We start from the raw sequence: 20256 nt of genomic DNA on the forward strand, positions 1-20256 counted from the left end.
TGGTTAACGAGAACAATAGCTGGAACAATAGCCTAAACACGATTCCAGCGCTCCGTCATATTTTTTACAATGCGATAAATTAAAGAGGGACTGGAAACAATAAAAAATCCCTTTGTTTTTATAATCAATCAACGTCGTGACAGATTGCCTTTAAAACCCCCTTACGCTTGCTTTATAGAGGGTCTGGTAACGATGCAGAAGACGTAAAGACAACGATGCGAAATGTTTCAGAATCCTTAACAATGAATCGGAACTGATATTTGGATACACAGTGTGTTCGAAGCCTTAATACAAAGAATCCTAATTATCGATATTTGAATCTATCAAACATACTGTCAGAATTCTGGTGTCAAGAAAAATCAACTAAACTGTAGATATTTTCATTCCATTGTTAAAGGTTAATTATACAATACCATTTTCATATGATTGTTATGCTTAGAAAATTATGCCTTTGTAAATTGTACATACATCATTAGGGAAAGTTGACGCCCAAGTAAACAAAGTGAAAAACATTCATATACCCAACCCCATAAAAAAGACTAGAAAAAACAAGAAATATAAGATTGAAAGACACAATATTTGTTATCGCCCCCCCCCCACTTTTTAGAAAACTGTAAAATGCCTTTCAAGTAAAAATTCCCCATCTTCACAATGCTTGATAAGTCCCAATTTTTCAAAGGGCTTTCATAAAAACACCCATTCTTCAAAATCATTGGTTTTTATAAAACACCCATTTTTATAAAAAAAATGTCTTTGGAAACTCTGGTAGCCTCTTTCATGAAATTTTGAAACTCTACTGGCAGGGATCGGAGATCGAATATGACTTAAGAAACTTTTTCCTTTTATTACCTCATAAATTTATTTTTTATGTGGTTTTCGATTATGTATAGACAAACATTTCCAAAGCTACGATAAGTAAGAGTCAGTTGGCATAATTAGCTTGCTGAAAAACTTTTGTAAATATTATGCTGAAGAGCTGACAAACATCATTTCTGGCAGCATTTGAATTCTAGTCCCCTTAAAAATAGCAAATTCAGTGGGACACTGTGTCGTCTTAAGGAGATTTCATACAAACATTAAAAACATTAGAAGAAACATTAAAAGTTTTAAGACAAAGTTTTTTTATAAAAGTTGAGTTTATTCAACATGATATTCACTAATTATAAATCTACTTCTTACTGAAGCCCCCCCTTTCCCTAGTCAAGAACATTGGCGTATTAACTCTATTTGAGTAAGGATTTATTTGAAAATAACGTTATGAATCACTATTTATATGAAAACAACATTTTTGAATTTAAATTTCAATAAAAATGAAATTTCTAAAAAATCAAACAAACTACGGAGAAAGCCTCTATGTAAGTGGGAATGTACGTTCATCCAACGCCATTCCGCTCCACTGGACAATTCAAAAGTTTTTATCTTTAAATCATAAATTATCCTATTAGTACAATTAAATAGCTTCTGCTTTAAAAAGTGGTATACTGTACTTGTGATAGACCAGCTAGCAATTATATGATAGGCCCTGCCAGGATTCAAAGTTGATTGCCTGAGTGTGGCTCTTTAATGGTGAATCCAAAACAGTTGGGCCAATGTCCACAGTAGCACCATAAAAATCGATGGTGAAAAAATAGATGTTGCCCCAGCACACACACCTGCAAAACACAAGACAAAGAATTGTGATTGTTTAAATTTCATTTTCATAGGCCCTTTTGGTACTTTAGAAAATCAAATTTCTTATTGTTCTTATTTTAATAAAATTCTCTAACAAATATTATAAACTTTTTTTGGAATTCAGTGAACCAAGAAATACTTATTATTTTTTGGTTACTTTTCAATGCACACCGAAACTGATCCATCGTTCAATGCTTTCCACAGTAGCTTTCGAAGATGTTTGAAAGCCAAGCAGACATTTTCAAGTCTAAACAACATACCTTTGCACGCCCAGGGATCCGGTTCCTGAGGATCTGATTGTTCTACCGAGACAAGTGCACTCAACTGAGCACCGGACAGTCCGGATCTTTGCTCTGCCGTTAGCGCATAAGCTTGGGGCGAGTCCATCGATTTTAACTGCACCACTGTGAATGCCTGGCAAAAAATGCACAAATCAGTTACCAGAAATCCATACCTTACTGTCTATAGAGTCATATTACGATCAAAACATTCAAGACTTCACCATGACTTTCTTTATTTTAACTGTTATTTTAATATACTTCAAGGGTGTTATTTCTTGATTTTAAAATTCATTAAGAAGTCATTCACTATAGATTCACTATATTTTTAAATGTTTTTTAAGTAAAGAACCACATACAGAAGTAAAGGTCTTACTATTCTTTTAAATGTCACTTGCTCTGAAATGAATATTAAATAAGTCAACTACCCAATAACTGGAACATTTTTCACTCGATCAGAGCCTTACTCTCTACAAAACATTCACCTTTCTTAAGAATTCGTTAAAGCGTCCATAGATTTGTTTTTAAAGAAAACTTGAATCCTTCCACAGAATGAGCTGATGCATTTTGACAGAGTTTGTGACTCCATCTCCGTAAACACACTCTAAGAGATTGAGGCAATGTGCATACCAAAAGGGACACCTGATACAGAATGTACTCCTATGTATACAAACAGTTCTAGTATGCTTAAGAGGGTTTGGAAGTTCCAACAACAACACATTGACTGGACAAAGCAATTCATAACAAAACCAAAGTTTAACAGAGACAAACCTTGATCTGATCTTTCGTCATCTTTCCTAAAGCTGAAATCTTGATTTGATCAATTGCATCTTTATCGATTTTTGGGATATCTTCTGGTTTCATACCGCCTGAGAAATTTAATTCAACAATTACCACTGCTTAAGAGATTTTACCGGGCAGAGTATAGCAAGAGAAGTATGCACGGTTAATGACAGAGATGCCTGGAGAAGTCGCTGCAGACATTCCACGATCGATCAAATAGGGACGACGATGATGGTGAAAAATACAAAAAAATGTAGCATGAAAGAGGGCATTTAAAAATGCATGTTGACTACATAGTCTTCTAAAAACTTCACTGATGATGGCTAGAGTCTTTATTAAATGACGTCATACGATCTACAACTTTCGTTGCTTAAGTCTTACTGCTGTATTCTACCATATCCATACTTACTAAACAAGTTTCCAAGCTCGATCACTTGAGCAGCCGTCCATGTACTGACGTCAGAGCCCCAGGCCTCCTTGGCTTTTAGTATTAAGGCATTGATCTGCTCTTTGCTTAGTCCACTGAGCTTCCCAATTTTTCCAAGTGCATATCTGAAATGGAGTTAAGACTTCGGTATAGATAGCTTCAGGTTAGAATGAAGGTTGAATGAGGGCCATAATAAGGTTAAAATGACAGAGGCAGACCTCAGGGCTCTTGATTTTTAAAATTCATTTTAACAAATTCCTAAAAAAATTTTGTGAATTCTTTTAGAAACTTTTTCAGAGATTTATGAGATTATTTTCTGCCTTATGCAATTGACCATCAATGGCTGTCATTGGCATTATAAGACAAATTTTTCCTTAGAGGTATATACTTTGCAAGCTGCTAAATTGACCGTTCGTTGTTATTTACATAATGGGATATTTTTAAGAATATTAAAGAAAGTCGAGACATGCTCCAGCTTAGTCTTTTAGAAAGCGCATATCTTCAATAAAATCAGTTCGAGTCAATGAGTTCGAATTATCGGGATTTTGAGTTATCGGGATTTTGAGTTATCGGGATTCGAGTTATTGGGATTTCGAGTTATCGGGATTTCGAATTATCGGCATTTCGAGTTATCGGGATTTCGAGTTATCGGGATTTCGAATTATCGGGATTTCGAGTTATCGGGATTTCGAGTTATCGGGATTTCGAGTTATCGGGATTTCGAGTTATCGGGATTTCGAGTTATCAGGATTTCGAGATATCGGGATTTCAAGTTATCAGGATTTCGAGTTATCAGGATTTCGAGTTATCAGGATTTCGAGTTATCGGGATTTCGAGATATCGGGATTTCGAGTTATCAGGATTTCGAGTTATCAGGATTTCGAGTTATCGGGATTTCAAGTTATCAGGATTTCGAATTATCGGGATTTCGAGTTATCAGGATTTCGAATTATCGGGATTTCGAGTTATCAGGATTTCGAGTTATCGGGATTTCGAGTTATCAGGATTTCGAGTTATCGGGATTTCAAGTTATCGGGATTTCGAGTTATCGGGATTTCAAGTTATCAGGATTTCGAATTATCGGGATTTCGAGTTATCGGGATTTCGAATTATCGGGATTTCGAGTTATCGGGATTTCGAGTTATCGGGATTTCGAGTTATCGGGATTTCGAGTTATCAGGATTTCGAATTATCGGGATTTCGAGTTATCGGGAATCGAGTTATCGGGATTTCGAGTTATCGGGATTTCGAGTTATCGGGATTTCGAGTTATCGGGATTTCGAATTATCGGGATTTCGAGTTATCGGGATTTCGAGTTATCGGGATTTCGAGTTATCGGGATTTCGAGTTATCAGGATTTCGAGTTATCGGGATTTCGAATTATCGGGATTTCGAGTTATCGGGATTTCGAGTTATCGGGATTTCGAGTTATCGGGATTTCGAGTTATCAGGATTTCGAATTATCGGGATTTCGAGTTATCGGGAATCGAGTTATCGGGTTTAGAGTTACTGGGATTATACTGTTATTCGAAAAAACATTCTATTAACAGGACTCACTTGAACGAATCACTTGTTAGTGATTTGATATCATCAGCAGTTAAACCTTTGATTAGAGTTCCAATACTCATTAAGTTTTCCTTGTTGACATTGGTTTGAAGAAAAGTCTTCACTTTCCCAGCAAGGACTTTGAGCTATGAAGACAAGTTTGTCACTAATAAGAGCTCAAACTGAATTATATGAAACAGAATGTTTAAAATTGAATCATTGTTGCAATTTCACGCTTGTTCTGGCTGCAAAAACACCTACTGGTCATCTAGCGTCCTCTACTCATGAGTCTGTTTGGGGGGGGGGGGGGGGGTAGGTACTATAGGCAGTGGCGTAGCGTCCGGGTATTCAAGGTATTCAGTGAATACCCTGAGATTTCTCAGAAAAAATATTAATACGACGTATATTTGTAATAACTAAAAAATGTTTTGGGGCAATTGATTCTGGTTGAATTCATTACCTTCGATATTCTATATTTTGTACAAGTACAAAATATCACGAAATTCATGGAAACAACACTGCGACGCATAGAGAGGCTGGGAGATCTTTGAAGCTAACTTTGAAGATTGAGCTACTTCATGTTGAATGGAGATGGGTCATGAATACGCAGTGAATACCCTAGACGGTACTTTAACCAATCAAAATGCTCCTTTCCATGAATAATATTTGCCGTTAATCAGCTAAAACAATGGTCCTGTACGCTGAGAAATATGCAGCGTACAGCCTCAAAGTTGATTCAAAATAGTCTCGTTTTGAAATCGATATAAACAGATAATGGACGTCGGAGCGGTTGGAGTGATGGATCTTCATCGAAAACAGTAAACATGACTTCATTCAAAAGCTATTGCAATGTCCTTATTACTGTTTCATAATCATTCTCTCATTTGACCCCTAATCTTAATCTACCAACAGCAAAGTGGAAAGGTAAGGTAGGCTTCTACATAATACTACACTGACTCAGATCTGTGCCCTCTTGAAATGTCAATTTTGTTATTGCTTGTCAATCAGGGATGCTTCTAATTGTGTTATGAGACGGAATTAAAGTAAATGCAGATAGGCCTGGATAATATCCTTATAGTTGCCTGGTGTATTCAGTTATCTTGTTGGCCTATTTTGTTTGCATTATTCGAGCGCATTTATTTGCATTATTGTGCAGTCTCATCTCATTACCTTCGTTTCTTTCAAACATTAACTTGTATTGAAAATATCACGATTAGGCCATGAAGAAAAAGTCTAGACTGCATACCACAAGCTATTTATAACTCGTGTAATGCCCTATGTGAATAATTTTGAAACTTTTGAAAGCCCTTTTGTATTAAGGTATCAAGATTAGGTGTTTACAGTTACTTCCTCTTTACATCAGTGCAAATTTTAGAGGATTCAACAACAACTATTGGGACATATTTCGACCAGCAAAATTTTACTGATTTTCAATGATACGTTTTGATTTGAATTACTTTTGATGAAATGGAATTTTGATGCAAGAATGAGTTCGAAGAGTATATTTGCGTTGGGTCCTTTTAGCAAAGTATCGTTTTCATCATAGTAATGCCCTGACAGTGCAGTACTTGCCAACCGAACCAAAAAGAAAAGTGTTAAATTAATAGATTAAATGTCAAAAGCTAGTCCTTTTAATCTTCCTATTATCCCTCTATTTTCATCAAGCCCCATCGAGCCACACCCTTCCCCACCCTTTTGTTTAATAGAGAATACCCACTTGAAAAAGTCACGCTACGCCACTGATATAGGTAGGTTCATACGCATGGTAGAGTCCTAATCATCTAATAAATTGATTGTTGATATCGAGCCATTGTCTTTTGCATTGTAAGTGCATAGTCAAAGAAAATCTTTCCCAATTAACTCCTTCCCATATCTCCTGATGTCTTTGATCTAATATGGCTATCACATAAAATAAGGGAGTAAGAAAGAAAAGGGCAGAGGTACGGTACTTCCTTACTAGGTGATAGGTCGGATAAGATCTGAATTACCTAACAATCTATTGGCTGACATAGCCCAAGATAAACATTCAAAATTATGAGGCTGTCTTTCAAAGTATTAGAAATTTAGGCAGGCGTATTCTCAGTTACTCGGTCGATTCGATAATGTGTGTTGCTGAAACAGAAGCATACCTGCTCCGTATTCCAACCAGTGTGCTTGCCGAGCTCTGCAATGACGTCGATATCAAGTCTCAGCTTCTTGAGATCATCTGTATCCAAACCAGTTAAGGCACAACCGAGTAGCTTTATCTCTGTTAAATTGAACTTAGCTGCATCACCGTTTGCCAATACCTATAAATTGAACTTCGATTATTGTGGTAGATACTTAATAATCGAGCATGGCCGCATCAAATTCTTTTATGCATTGGGTAGTAATACAATCTGATAAATAAGTGTCCATTTTTCTGTTTCATTTGACCATTAAATGTCCGCTAAACTCTAACTCTAGAGCGAAAGAAAAAACCACTGATCATGAACTGTCGTCTAGCCTCTAGCCTTTGGTCAATTAGTATCGTCTAGCATCTGACCTCTGACCCCTTAACCCGTGATCTTTGACCAATGACCTAAACAATATCTACAAAATTATTCTTCAAAATGTAGACTATGTGACAAGAAACATTAAAATTTCGAGGTACATTTCACGGTTGATTGTAAAAAAGGGCAGAGAAGTTAAGCTTGTTAAATTTATGTAGCCGTCTACCAGTTTTCACTTTTGTACCAGCAGTAAACAAGGTAGAAACAAACCAAGTAAGAATTTTGAGGTGTATTCATGAACCCAGGCCCCGAAACTTTGTACCAAGAGGTTATCAAAAATCTTGAAAAACAGACTACGCATTGGTTAGTTGCATTAGCCTGACCTGTTTGGCTCTGGAAATCAAAGCTTTCGAAACAGCACCGTTGAGATCAGAGACATGCGCACAGCTGCCAATCATGTCTTTGAAGTTGTTCTTTGCAATCCGTAAAATCTCATCCGCGGAAAGACCGTTGATTAAAGAGCCAAGCCTCCTGAGTTGGGCGCCAGTCCATTTGCCTACATCTAAAGCAGGATGAAAAACAGTCAATAGAATAAGCATGCAATATTCAATCTGAAATTAATATTTGGGGTGAAGTGTAGTGGCAACAGAATTTAATTACAAATTTGGACTTAAACAGAGAAAACTCTTGGGTGTGGCAGGGAGAAATTGTAAAGATCTATTATGTTCATAACAGTGAATTTCATCTCTCACACCACATACCGATCTGAAACAAAATAGAGGACTGAGCTTTTTTCAACACACATTGTGACTCTTAACACGGGTATAACAAGCACAAATTTTATAAAATTTTCTCATATAGCATAACGATTTTCTCAACATTGTGAACAGCAGTGGAACCTGGCATAGCGATTGGCAATATCAATGACTTGAAAATTATTAGGACAGTACTGCTCCCACTGGCTATATGATGCAGTCTGGGTAAAAGCTGAAGAATTGCTACCTCTCTCTTTCCAATAATCTTTCGCCTTCAAAACAAACGCTTTCGCCTGCTCTGGTGTCCAGCCATCAATTTCACCAAAGTAGTCAATGACGTCATCAAATGCTTCCTTATTTATGCGCATGATCTCTGCGGCATCCATTCCTTTTATTGCAGGTCCAAGTTTCTTCCAATGTTCCCCAAGCCACTGACCGACATCACTAAACGAAATTAACAAATAACATATTTGTTCAATCTTAACCAAACGTCACTGGAACGCCTTGTTGATGAAGTGTTGTTCTGAAAAGCTAACAGTCGACACCGCATTTTTCCCATTCAGATCAAGAAACATTTTTTGTAGAACGACGTACCACACAGAACCGGAGAGAAGCCTAAAGCCATTTATTTCAGGGGTCAGATGTCAAGGTCATGGACTCAGGGATCAGAGGTCAAGGTCATGTGATATTAAAATTATATAAAGCAACATTGTTTGAAGGGAGAGGGGATGCTATTGACAACGTGCAAAATAAAAAATCAAGTGAACTGTACACAGATTTTTGGCAAACATAGTAGCTTGGTAGTTTGTAACCTTGCTCTAGCCTCCTCGGTTTAAGATCACTAAAATTTATCCTTACAGTTCCTTTCCATGTTCGTTCTAAAAATGCCCTTTCTGATCTTAGTGACGAATCCCTTGTTCATATTCTTAAAGAAGGGAGATTTATGAGGCCAAGTGATAAAAATTGTCACTTGCAAAATTTATACAGGATTGCGAGTCCAAACAAGTTTGGACATATCATTAAATTGACGAGAGCCTTATCGATCACCGCAATAAAGATTCATAACGCAATTTCAGGAAGTTTTAAAAATCACCCAATTCTTATGATGTACATATATGAGTAACAATAGGTATGGATAATGTTTTTAAAAAAGGTGTGGGCAAAACTCCTATATTATTGACTGTAAGAGATACAAACCTCTTCCCGAAGTATTTTTTCCCGAGCTTTATCAGTTCTTTGAATTTATCATTGGTCATTCCTGGCTTTTTAGCGATATTGTAAACTTCACTCAAAAAAGCATTTTTCCCTATCTTTGAAAGAGCCTCTTTGCTTAAACCAACCACGAGGTTCCCAAGCGATTTAACTTGATTCGTATCCAAAATGTCAACGCCAGATTTATTCTACAATAAAAGGAACAGTTAGGGAGCACCTCGATATGTTAACATGAAAGCGTAAGTCTGTTTCTGTTACTGATCTGGAATAAACTTAGAAATTATTACGCCCAAAACAAGGGAGCTGCAGTCTTAATGGCATAGAAGAATTAGTCTACAGCCCATTCAAGTAAATTTTTGGTACCGCAAAATTTGACCTAAATTAGCGAAAAAATAGCACACTGACGCACATTTCGTCCGACACTCTTCAGAGTATAAACGTCGGATATTGACCGAAATTAGCAGGAAATTTATATCTAGATGTGGATTAAGCTTCTATTTTAACTGCTGCCTTATCCACAAAAAATTAGCATGAAATGTCATTTATTGAAAGGGGCTAAAGCTTGTTGGTATCAGCCAGGGGTAGGGGCATGGGAAGGGGCTAGGGGACTCGCTCCCTTTGTCCCGTAGGGCCAAGAGCCTTGGAACTGGTGAACGTCCCTGCCAATTACCTTCTTCGTTTGTTTGCACCATTTGTTCTTTAAAAGAAATTGAGCATGGTAATGTTAACTCTGTATACTCAAACGGCCCCAATTATTGTGGGTATCCAGAAACAGGTGAACTTAAGAGCAGTATCCAAGCAAGCACCTTGAAAAGAGGAAAACAAAAATTAACTCACCTTGAAATGCTCTAAGGCTGTAAATGCAAATGATTTCAATTTGTCTTCTGGCAATCCAGACGTCTCTCCAAGCTTTTTGATAGCAACACTCAACGCAGACTGCGGCAATGTCTTGAGCTCCTTCGCTGCAAAACCCTGCACAAGGCTACCAAGTGTCTCGAGGTCCAGCTCACCAAGATTTTCTATGGTTTTGTTTTGGAATGCCATGTACTCGCGGAACCTCAAAATCATCGAAATAACCTGAAATTGTTTACAACATTGTTATTCGATTTGAGCTGCTTCTACTAGAATCAATTATGAAACTTAGTACAGGCTTTACAAACAACAGTCTCAGCTTTTATATCATTCACAGGGTTTGCATGCAGTGGCAGACACTTGATAAAAAATTGGGGGGTGGGGGGTGGGAGGCAAGCCCATTTTCTCATTACTGTGGAACCGCCCTCTCCTTCGCCTTCTAGCTGTCCGCCACGGTTGCATGTGGGACCGCCATCGCTGGATTTCCCTGAGTTGCTATTCTAATTTAGAAATGACATTTCTCAGGAATATACACTGCTTTGATGTATGGGCTGAAGCGGGAAAGGGAGAGACTTTAACATAAACTAATATTCGCTTAGGAGTGAATGTTTTCTGGATTATAATTAGTTTGGTAATATTCTCAATGAAATTGTGAAGTAAATGTACAAACCATAAAAAGGCAAACAGCAATTTGAAAAAAACACGCATAAAAATCACTAGTATTGCGACTGGATTTTAACATAGCAGAGAGACAGATATATATCTAAGCGAAAGGGTTGCAAATTTTTAGCATTGATTGGCTAAAATTGTAGCTCTAGGGTTCAAAGCTCGTCGGCCATTTCAGATTTGGTATTTCTGTAAAAGAGACCAAAATTCATCGAGACAAAATAAGAGAACCATAGCTATACCTGGCCCCGTCTCCATCCTGACTGCTTTCCCATGACCTCCACTGAATCTTCAATCCTTCTAATTGGGAAAATCTTCAGCTCGTCCTTCGTGAGACCAAGGATGACCTTCCCTAGCTTCTTAAGATTCTTCGACCCCCATGGTGGAGAGTCACTGTCTATTGTTTCGGTAAGGTTAAGGTTGCCAAGTTTTGATCGAACTTTGACCATCAACTCTACAATCTTGGAAAGAGAAAATCAACATAATTGAGGGAATTTATCACTGAAGGACGCTATATGAAAAATGTTCTAGATTATGTTCCACTCGTTGTGTGGCAATTGCAACTCACAGACAAAGAGGATCTTCCACAGCAACCAGCGTTTCTAAGTTGCTAGTCCGAGTTTCACGGTTTATTAGTTTATCGAGCAACTTGGAAGGTGAAAGGTCAAGTCATGACCCCTTCACTGCAATAGCATAGCTTATTAAACATTCAGATTGGTTGTATTCAAACAAAATTAAAGGAAATATTATATGCAGGAAAACGTTTCAAAAAGTTTTAACAGATTTTAAACATTTAAGCTAGCCTAAATGCAGATATTTCAAGGGTCAAAGGTCAAGTCATGGCCTCAACATGCGATATCAACGAATCTAAAATACTTATTTAAACTGGCTTTGCTGAAGCAAACTTACTACTATATAGAACATCTATCGATAAATTATGCAAGATAAATTCTCTATGAAATATATTCCAGTAAAATACCTGTGCTTCATCCCAGTCATTGCCCGTCAGCTGTTCTAAGGTAACTACAATGTCTGCTATCACAGCTTCATTGAGTTCCATCCGTGTTAGTGCTTGCGCTAAACCTTTAAGCACGCTGATGTCTTTGCTACCTGGCTGTTGCTTATACTGGAACAGAAGAATAGGCATTTGGTAGCTGTCTATGTGGATTGAATCAGTGAATTGGAAATAGAATCATTAAAGCACGAATTCACCTTATGCATGCGATGTACCCTAGGCTTGGTACAAATAACTGTACACCGAAAACCTGAACTTGGCTCAGATAAGCTAAGCCTGAGTTCTTATATGCCCCTAGCCTGCGCGCAGACTTGACTGGTTTTACCAGAGATAAATCTAGTTGATTGGAAATTTCGTTGATTGGAAAATTCAGTGTCTATCCTAAATTTTCCATTCAACTAAATTCATCTCTAGGAGAGCCTATCGAGTCTGCGCGCAGGCTAATATGACCCAAGCCCAAGTCCGATCCTAATGGAGAAAGAACAAAAACATAAGCAACGTCTCAACGTAGCTTGCTAGATTATATTCGAGTAACCAGCAAACTGTACCACATTTTGCTTTAGAACGTAGGGATGCAGTTAAAGGTAAGACACTTCATTTAAAAATGACTTCGGCATGCTACAGCTTACTACAGCTGCCTTCTGCTGATACAAGATGATTCCACCCATACAAGTCGAAAGTTTTTGCGCTTCAAATTTCTTATCCAAGTTTTACGTTCAAGTTGTACTTCGACATACAAATAAATATGGAAAATCACAGTAGCATGGAGGATTATAAATTTTGACCGATGCAAGAAAAAGTGCATAAAAAATTTGATTATGATCAGAACAAGATAAATTCAGTTCAACAAAAACTTGAAAATAGCTTTCCATAAATGCTTTGCCATACTTACAGTTCTTATGAACTGTCTCAAAACTGGAGTGGCGATCGTCTTAACAATAAGAAGCTCAGGAAACACAGCAAAGAGAACAGTTTGGGAAAATCTGCCAACATCAGATGTAGACCAGGCATCTACTGTGTTAAATAAGGCCAAGACATCCTCCTTTGTAAGACTGTCCAGCTACAACCAAAACAATCCATATGCACAATGTCTCATTTGAAATGGCTTTAAAGCAAATTAAGTAAAGCGAACAGGTTGGATTCAATGATATGAAATGTGAAGATAAGTCTTCAAAGAACATTGGCAGAAGCCATGGGCAAATAAGGTAGCACGCGAGACTTTCTGCATTGAATAAAGTAATGAAGGTCAAAGACAATAATTTGGTTTTAAACAGTGGCGGGCAGCTGCGGGCGAGGGGAGGGGGGTCAGTTCTTCCCCAATATATTTGAAGGCAATGGTCTTTTGTTCTAAAACAATGGAAAAATGTGACATCATCTTACCAAAATCATAGGCTTGCCCCCACCCCCCCCCCCACCCCAATATTTGACAAAGTGTCCACCATTGGTTTCAAACCATAACCAGTCTTAACGGCTCTGTTCACACTTCTCTGTTTATTTCTCGAACAGTAGGGGTTAGAAAAACTTGAAAAACACTTGAAAGCAAACGTTACTTACAGTGACTTTTTCTTTGATTTTTCGTAGGATGACCTGAGACTAAAAAAGGAAGAAAGTTTTAGCTAGCAGTAAGACCCTAAAAAAGAAAGCTGAATTCAGATCATTCCAATTTCAACGCACTAGAAAAGAACAGCTGCAAAAAGCAATGTTTGTCTAAATTATGTATTGAAAACTCTTATAAATCAGTTACCACTTCCTTGCCTTGTTTTCTTCCTGTTTTCATCTGATGAATCATAGCCATAGTAATAAATCAAGAAGAACCTATTTTAAATCATTTTTCACCTTAAATGATATCAACTGATGTGTTCCTGCACCTGAATTAGGTACACAAGCAAAATTTTACTAAAAACGAAAGTCCTTGACCAGAGACCCTATGAATCAATCGTAAGAACAATAAGAATATTAAATCTAATTTCGATGGAATAAAATTCGTTAAAAATACCGTCAAAAATGTTAAGCTCCACTAACACAACTGACGAAATCATTAACAATACCTGGTCCATAGTCCAAACGACTGGCTTTAGATTTCTCAGGGAATTTTTCAAACCCGTGCTGTCAATCTTTTCTAGCTCCGAAACAACAAGTCCCTTCAGCAACGTCTTTGCTTTATCAAGATCTGCCGACGTCCATTTGTCAGGAGCCCCTAGAGCTTCCTTCAGTTTAGTACCCAGTCTCCTGACTTGCGCAATATCCCACTGGATATTTCCAAGTCCAGTCAGCATAGTCTAGAGAAAGTGAAGAAAAAATATAAAAAGATAGGACATTTATGCACTTACACATTAATTTAGAAACTTTTTACATGGGGGCTAATTCGAGGGGGCGTATTCTAAACGGGGGTTATAAAAATCATCTACAAGTTGTATTGTAATACTAACAGCTCGTTTGATACCTTTTTCAGATTTTCAAGGTTGCAATTTACTTGAAAAGACTTTAAAGATATGAAACAGGTATAAATCAAAGCTCAAAAAAAAGTTTGTCCAAAACATTGATATTTTCATTTTCCTCTAGTCAATGTTTCGTTTTTGTATCATATACTCGGCTCTCTCCCCCCCCCCCACGTAGAATTGTTGTAACGCAAAAATTGGCATGTAAGGGTGGGGGATTATTTGAGGGAGGGCTTATTTGAAGCAGGGAACAATTGGACAATTCGAGGATTAACGGCTTGATTTCAAATATCTCCTCAACCAAATTCTCCAAACCTTAATTTTCTCTTTGTCGATCTTTTGAATATCTGCAGCACTAAGACCCTTAACCATCTTCCCTATGTTTTGCAATTGCGACAGCGTCCATGACGATATCTGTCCGTACTGGTCTTTGGCTTTCTTTAACAGCGCATCCAGCTGTACATCGCTGAAGGAGAGGCTTTTCAGGCCGTCGATAGCATCAGAAATCTACAAGGAGCCACGATGAAGTAATATATCCGATTAATGAAAAAAAACAGGAGTTGATATTGATAAAATATCCAGGTGAGTAAAATATACCCAACTGCAAACCCGAATCTTTAACTTATTTTTCGAACCCATTTTCCTTTCTCTTTTCTTTCTTTAACAAAAAGTGGAAAAATTGAGAACATTTTCCTTTGACAATACACCCAAAATCTTTTAACTCGCAATTTTCAGAAACCCAATTTGATCAGCTACGTGTGCAACATAATATCGGTTTCATCTCAGCGCTATCTTGGTTCCATTCAAAACACTAAATAAAGCTCATAATTCTTTCAGAAAAGCACGAAGGCGAGAAAAGGATAGAAGTATACCAGAGGGAAGAGACCCTAGATAAGCCTTCGTTCGGTTCTTTAAATCTTACAATGATTCGAAAATGGCAATACATGCACGAGCAATAGGCGGAAGCAACAAAAAACAATGAGGGATGATCTAATAACGTCATATGTTTTGCGATCTAAAAACGAAAATAGAAATAATGTAAAAAGAAATATGCAGAAAGGAAGGAATTTTTTTGGGTAATGGCGAGTGTGTCTGGAGATGAAATATTAAAAACTCTTCAAAGGAAATTTTAAGAGGAACGTTTTCTTTTAGATTCACATTGTTGCTGGTAAAGGAAGACTCAGAAGTTGCTTGCTGCCAAAAAAAAAAAATTAACATCGATTCTCAATATTACCTCTTTAGCAGACAATTCCAGTATTTGTTCTGGGGTTAGTGCTTCAACTAAATTACACATCTGTTTAATCTGAGTGCTAGTCCAGTTTGACAAGCTACCAAAGGCTTTTGTAGCAGGAGTTATCAAACTAATCTTCTGATAAACTTTTAGCCTTGCTTTGCAAATAGATGTTAGGCTGAAAAATAATTAACAAGTCAGAGAACATAGTTAAAAGGTCATTTACTAATCCATTCACAAGGATAAAAAGCACTAAATTTCAAAATTTAATGCTCCTTCGCTTTTTGTCAAATAAAGCAAAAGAAGTGAGGTAAACTGAATTTTGTTATGAGACTTTTTAAACTTGCATCAGAGTGAACATGATTATTATGGCAAAACATACCTCTTGTCAAAAGTATTTGCAGCAACTTTTGCGAGATCAGAGGAGGGTATTCCAGCTATCAAATTTCCAAGTGATGAAAACTGTGCAGAGGTCCATTTGGTAATGTCTTTACCATATTTCTGATAGACTTTTGAAGAAATTATTTTGACTTGAGCAAGATCCCATGTCTCTTTCTAGAGAATCAAAAAATCCCATTTCTTACTTCTTTAAACTGGGGATTGCATACTGTTATCAAGTACTTCAAGCTTGCATTTGCAATAAAGTGTCATAGCATCAGTCATTGTTTCTGCAGATTGAGGATATTGGGTGCATTTTGACAGAATGCCTCTGCTAAAATAATAATCCTACCTAAAAAAGGTTCATTTGATGTTAAATTCCGTCAAAATACTTTGTTGAAGGCCCTAAAACTAACCAAAACATGAAACATGTGGCAATGATCTAAAACCAAAAGCCACAACAAAAACAGCAACAACAAAGTTTTAGTGCAAACATAAAAACTGCTTGTGAAAATAGGGGCAAAAAATTATAGAACTGCATGCCTCCCAGCACCACCCCCTAAAATTAGATAATGAAATATTGTGCAGGCTTTGCCTCATTTGACGTAATACAAGACTTACAGCTAAATCCTGAATGTTCTGGAAAATTACATCAATGTTGATTTTATTCAAGAGAATCTTCAAATTTTCAGCAGAGAATGATTTGAATCTTGGAACAAGGCCTCTGAATTGTGTAACTGTCATCTGTGACACTGTGGTCTGAAATAAATGGGCAATTACTTTATAGATCTATCATTGATAAAAGGGATACATCTTAAACATACTTATCTCAATACCAAAGTGCATCGAAACATCAAAAAAGCATCAAAAATGAAAGTTCTGTAGCTCTCTGCTACCTATCACTTCTCTCTGTAAGCAGGCCATCTACAGCCAGCTCAGGCATAGGAATGTTTCACAAAAATACTCCCCTAAAGAAATTTTCTGTGACCGTGCCCATCAGCCACTCAGGCAAGTAGGAAACGCCCTCTTCAAGTACAATTGTTGAAAAAGCTTTAAGGATTCTTAACAACATTGTGCAAAAAAGATCATATTCTTGAAACAAAAGGACATGATGGCAAACATTGCTGTAATTTTGTATTATTTCGAATATTTACTCATGAAGAAAGTTACATGCAATGTGCTGGATGTTTGCCACTTGCTATCAGGCTTTGCTTGTGACTGGCAGACTTACATCATTACATACTTAAGCGCTGCCGTTAAAAGACAACACATGGTAATAAGAATTTGTCTTTTGTAAAGCCGCACTATTGTCAATTTCTTATTGGGTAGCTAAGTGAAACTAAGCTGAATTTCATCTTACCAGCGAGGACAGAACATCCTGAGAAACTGTTTTTAGCTCTTCAGCAGTGGCTGTAGCAAATTTTGATGCATCAGATAGCTTTGCTTGTAAAGCTGTAGAGAGCTTGTTGAAGCTTTTCTGGATGCTACACAATTAAAAGAACAATCACTTTAGACATAACATTTTATCAAGAAAACTGGATTGGAAATTACTTCAACTAATTATTAGACTAATAGAGTAGTCTTTCAAAGGCAAAAAAGGCATAAAATACTAGTTACAGAGTGAGCCTAAGGAGAGTTTCTGTATATCACAGGGGAGTTGGTTGGTAAAAACTATGCTAAAAACTTCTGATATGGTCACAAGCAGGTTTTTTTGGCAACAATCCAGATTTTAGCAACTATCCAAACTTTTCTTGCCTTGAAATTTCAATAATGTTCACGGAGCATATGAGTTAATTCAATTTTATTAAAATGTCAAGTGAAAGGAAACAAAACTTTAAATTCTAGGAAATAAGGAGTAGATTAGAAAAGCTCAGAGAAATCATATACCTCAATGCACCAAATAACTGCTCTGAAAAACTTTGTTAGTGTATATGGCAAGCATTAGGGTGTGAAAATCATTTGTTGATATGATTTGTAAATTTGTAGATTCACACTTATTTGTAACTAGGTAGATTCAAATAGTGTTTCTTCTAAAAATTCTCACGTATTTGTGAAATCCTGTCCAAATGCCTTGACATAATCTAGAATGAACAATTTTTAACATCAATCCTAAAGGCAAAGGTAACATTTTAAGACCAAAAACAAACAATGATTAGATAATTTATGGCTGATGAAATAAGAGTTTTGTATCTCCTAATTGTAGTTAATTTGGTTTAATATGTTAATTGTAAATTGCCACAGGGTTTATATGTATTCCAATGCTCCCTGTGGTATTGCCTGGTAAACTTGTGAATCTTTTGATTTGATGAGAATATATACAAAAATTAAAAAGAGTAAGTGTCACATATTCTACAATGTGTCAATAGAGTAAAAGATGAGCCTGTTTAATAAAGAGTATGCCATGAATCTTGTGCATCATAGTCCATTATCAAAAATGCTTGTGTCCAAAATGTTCAAATTTGCTCATAAACTTACTGTAAGTAGTCATAAACTTACAAATACAGAGAGCTAATTGAAAATGCAATTTGAAAATAAAGGCACTATATCTTGCCATTAAACCAGTAGGAGTTAACAATCTGCACTGGAAGGCCTTTTGATTGAAAAAAACGTTTAAGAATTAGCCTTACACTTCCCATTGGGTATGCTACAATAAAGCTATAAGCCCAACCAACAGGATTTTAAATGGCCATTGAAATGGGTCAGGACATACTGCCTTAAAGAGTTAGCTTTCAAGGGACTGTATGCCGTATGACAACAATATAAGCACTGAGTAAAAGTTACCCACCAATGCTTGCTTTTATCTTGCAGTTTGCAACCTCTGCTCCATGTTGGTGCATGCATCTCCATCTTGTCAAACTCCACCAACTCTCTTCTCTTGTTCCACAAAGAAAGTGACACTCATTTGGCAGTGATAACTTTTGGCAACAGTCTTGGCCAAAAGCAACATCTGGAACTTCGATAAGGGCATACTATTATTAAGTTGTTTTACTTGTGAGATACTTATGATACTTTGATACTTGTGAGATGTCTCTAACATTTATCTGCCCTAATCAAACTAGTAACGGGGGAGTGATCAGTGCATACCTGTCAAGCTACTGTGATGTCCTACTGTAAAATTTTGTGTATTAAACCATAACGTTGTGCATAAAATGGTAAATAAATCATAAGAAAACTGTATTTTTTGTTTCAAAACGTTTGTAAAATGCAGAAATGCAGAATGAAAAAACTTGATGTAAATAATGAAATCAGTTGACTCAGGATTCAATGAAAAGCAATACAGTTTACAAGGTCGAATTGATATACTTATTTGAACCCAATTATGAACATTATCATTAAACATATATTACCACCATGCATCTCACTATTGTGTTTTTAGTATAAGCAATTAACATATCTTATTATATTAACCCTATATTATCTTGATATTCCTCCTTTTTATTTTTCATTCACATTCTTCTTTTGAAATCGAACACCTACACCTATAAACGTCCAATCGGGCATATGACCTAGATAGCTCCTTGTGAGTTCTTTTCATATGTCCGACAGCAAACATACCAAACTTTGAACTATCTACTGTGTGTAATTTTTCTTTTTTGTAAAAAATAATTGTTATTTGTGGTTCAAGCATTAAATAGAAATAATTATTGCTGTGAATGAAATGTTTTGAGTTTTTGAGTTCAAGGAGCCTCTGAAGAAACCACCAACCAAAACTCAGGGCCTCCAAGAAGGGGTGCTATTTCCCTACATTTTTTGCGAAACAATAGTGCTTTTTCTTCAAAATCTTTTGCTATGGGTGCTAAACCCCTCCTCCCCGCCAACTTTCCAACCTATGCCAGAAGCCCATGAAACTTTAATCTACTTAGAACCTTTTTACAATGACGAAAGTCTTTTAATTTCAGATTTCGATATTTTGCCAGAATATACAGAATCAAGTCACCGGTTAGCTAGAATGCTCTTTTTCGAAATATTTCATGTAACAAACTGAATGTGAGGTAACAACGACCAACCTAAAATTTGTCAATTGTCAATATTTGCTTGGGTCAGAAACTGTGTTTCTGAGCGGCTTACACCTGACGCTCAAAGTTTCTATTTTACTCGCTTATCACATGATTCGTCATAAAACTGCATGCATGCAGCCCACATCATAATAACATCACAACAAGGCTATATAGAAAAAACGCCCAACTTCAACAAAAAATAAAACAACGAGACGCATGACTCAATCAGACAAAAATCATTAAATTACCTTTTAAGAAAGCAAAGAGAATAACAAAAAACAGGAACGACTTCATAACTAGCACTCCTTGTATCTTCCTCGCGCTTTGACCATTTGCTGTCAAAAGGAAGTGACAAGACCCATTCCCAAAATTTGTTTTGGGTATTGTTGTTGTTGCTGCTGCTGCCCTTTGCTGCACATTTTCTGCCTTCTGAAGCTGCCGATCTATTTTTTTTAATCAAACTCGGTTAAAAACATTATTGGTGCTCAGAGGTAAAATGATATCAAGTTTCTTGCTATTTTTATCCCAAAAGACTT

At 36.7% G+C, this 20256-nt stretch overlaps 1 protein-coding gene across 2 annotated transcripts; it reads right to left on the reverse strand.

The window, feature by feature from the left end:
- Window positions 1-364: 364 nt before the first annotated feature.
- Window positions 365-20254, reverse strand: LOC135695271 (uncharacterized). Of its 2 annotated transcripts, none has more exons than XM_065214265.2 (23): window positions 19969-20254; window positions 18508-18669; window positions 17767-17803; window positions 17083-17206; window positions 16344-16481; window positions 15727-15899; window positions 15348-15522; window positions 14429-14620; window positions 13724-13954; window positions 13230-13268; window positions 12568-12735; window positions 11640-11786; window positions 10903-11121; window positions 9980-10219; window positions 9128-9330; window positions 8178-8374; window positions 7559-7737; window positions 6834-6992; window positions 4717-4850; window positions 3142-3284; window positions 2721-2818; window positions 1932-2085; window positions 365-1652 (listed from the first exon to the last, which is right to left on the reverse strand). In XM_065214265.2, exons 1-23 carry the CDS (start codon window positions 20012-20014, stop codon window positions 1561-1563), a joined length of 3450 nt encoding a protein of 1149 aa, XP_065070337.2. In that variant the 5' UTR covers window positions 20015-20254; the 3' UTR covers window positions 365-1560. The 2 variants fall into 2 exon arrangements, with proteins under 2 accessions (XP_065070337.2, XP_065070336.2); XM_065214264.2 differs by having other exon boundaries at window positions 18508-18675; window positions 19969-20253.
- Between the last annotated feature and the right edge of the window lie 2 nt (window positions 20255-20256).

Source organism: Rhopilema esculentum, chromosome 2 (assembly GCF_057945365.1).
Source record: "Rhopilema esculentum isolate cy_ngs chromosome 2, ASM5794536v1, whole genome shotgun sequence".
NCBI lineage: Eukaryota > Metazoa > Cnidaria > Scyphozoa > Rhizostomeae > Rhizostomatidae > Rhopilema > Rhopilema esculentum.

Bases quoted from the DNA above. Each gene is read 5' to 3' on its own strand.
- LOC135695271 (XM_065214264.2), bottom strand. From the start codon at position 20,014: ATGAAGTCGTTCCTGTTTTTTGTTATTCTCTTTGCTTTCTTAAAAG. The intron at 11,122-11,639 runs GTATTTTACTGG...TCTCTTTCCAAG, and splicing joins ATGACTGGGATGAAGCACAG to ATTGTAGAGTTGATGGTCAA. The intron at 7,738-8,177 runs GTAGCAATTCTT...ATCCTGCTTTAG, and splicing joins AGATTATTGGAAAGAGAGAG to ATGTAGGCAAATGGACTGGC.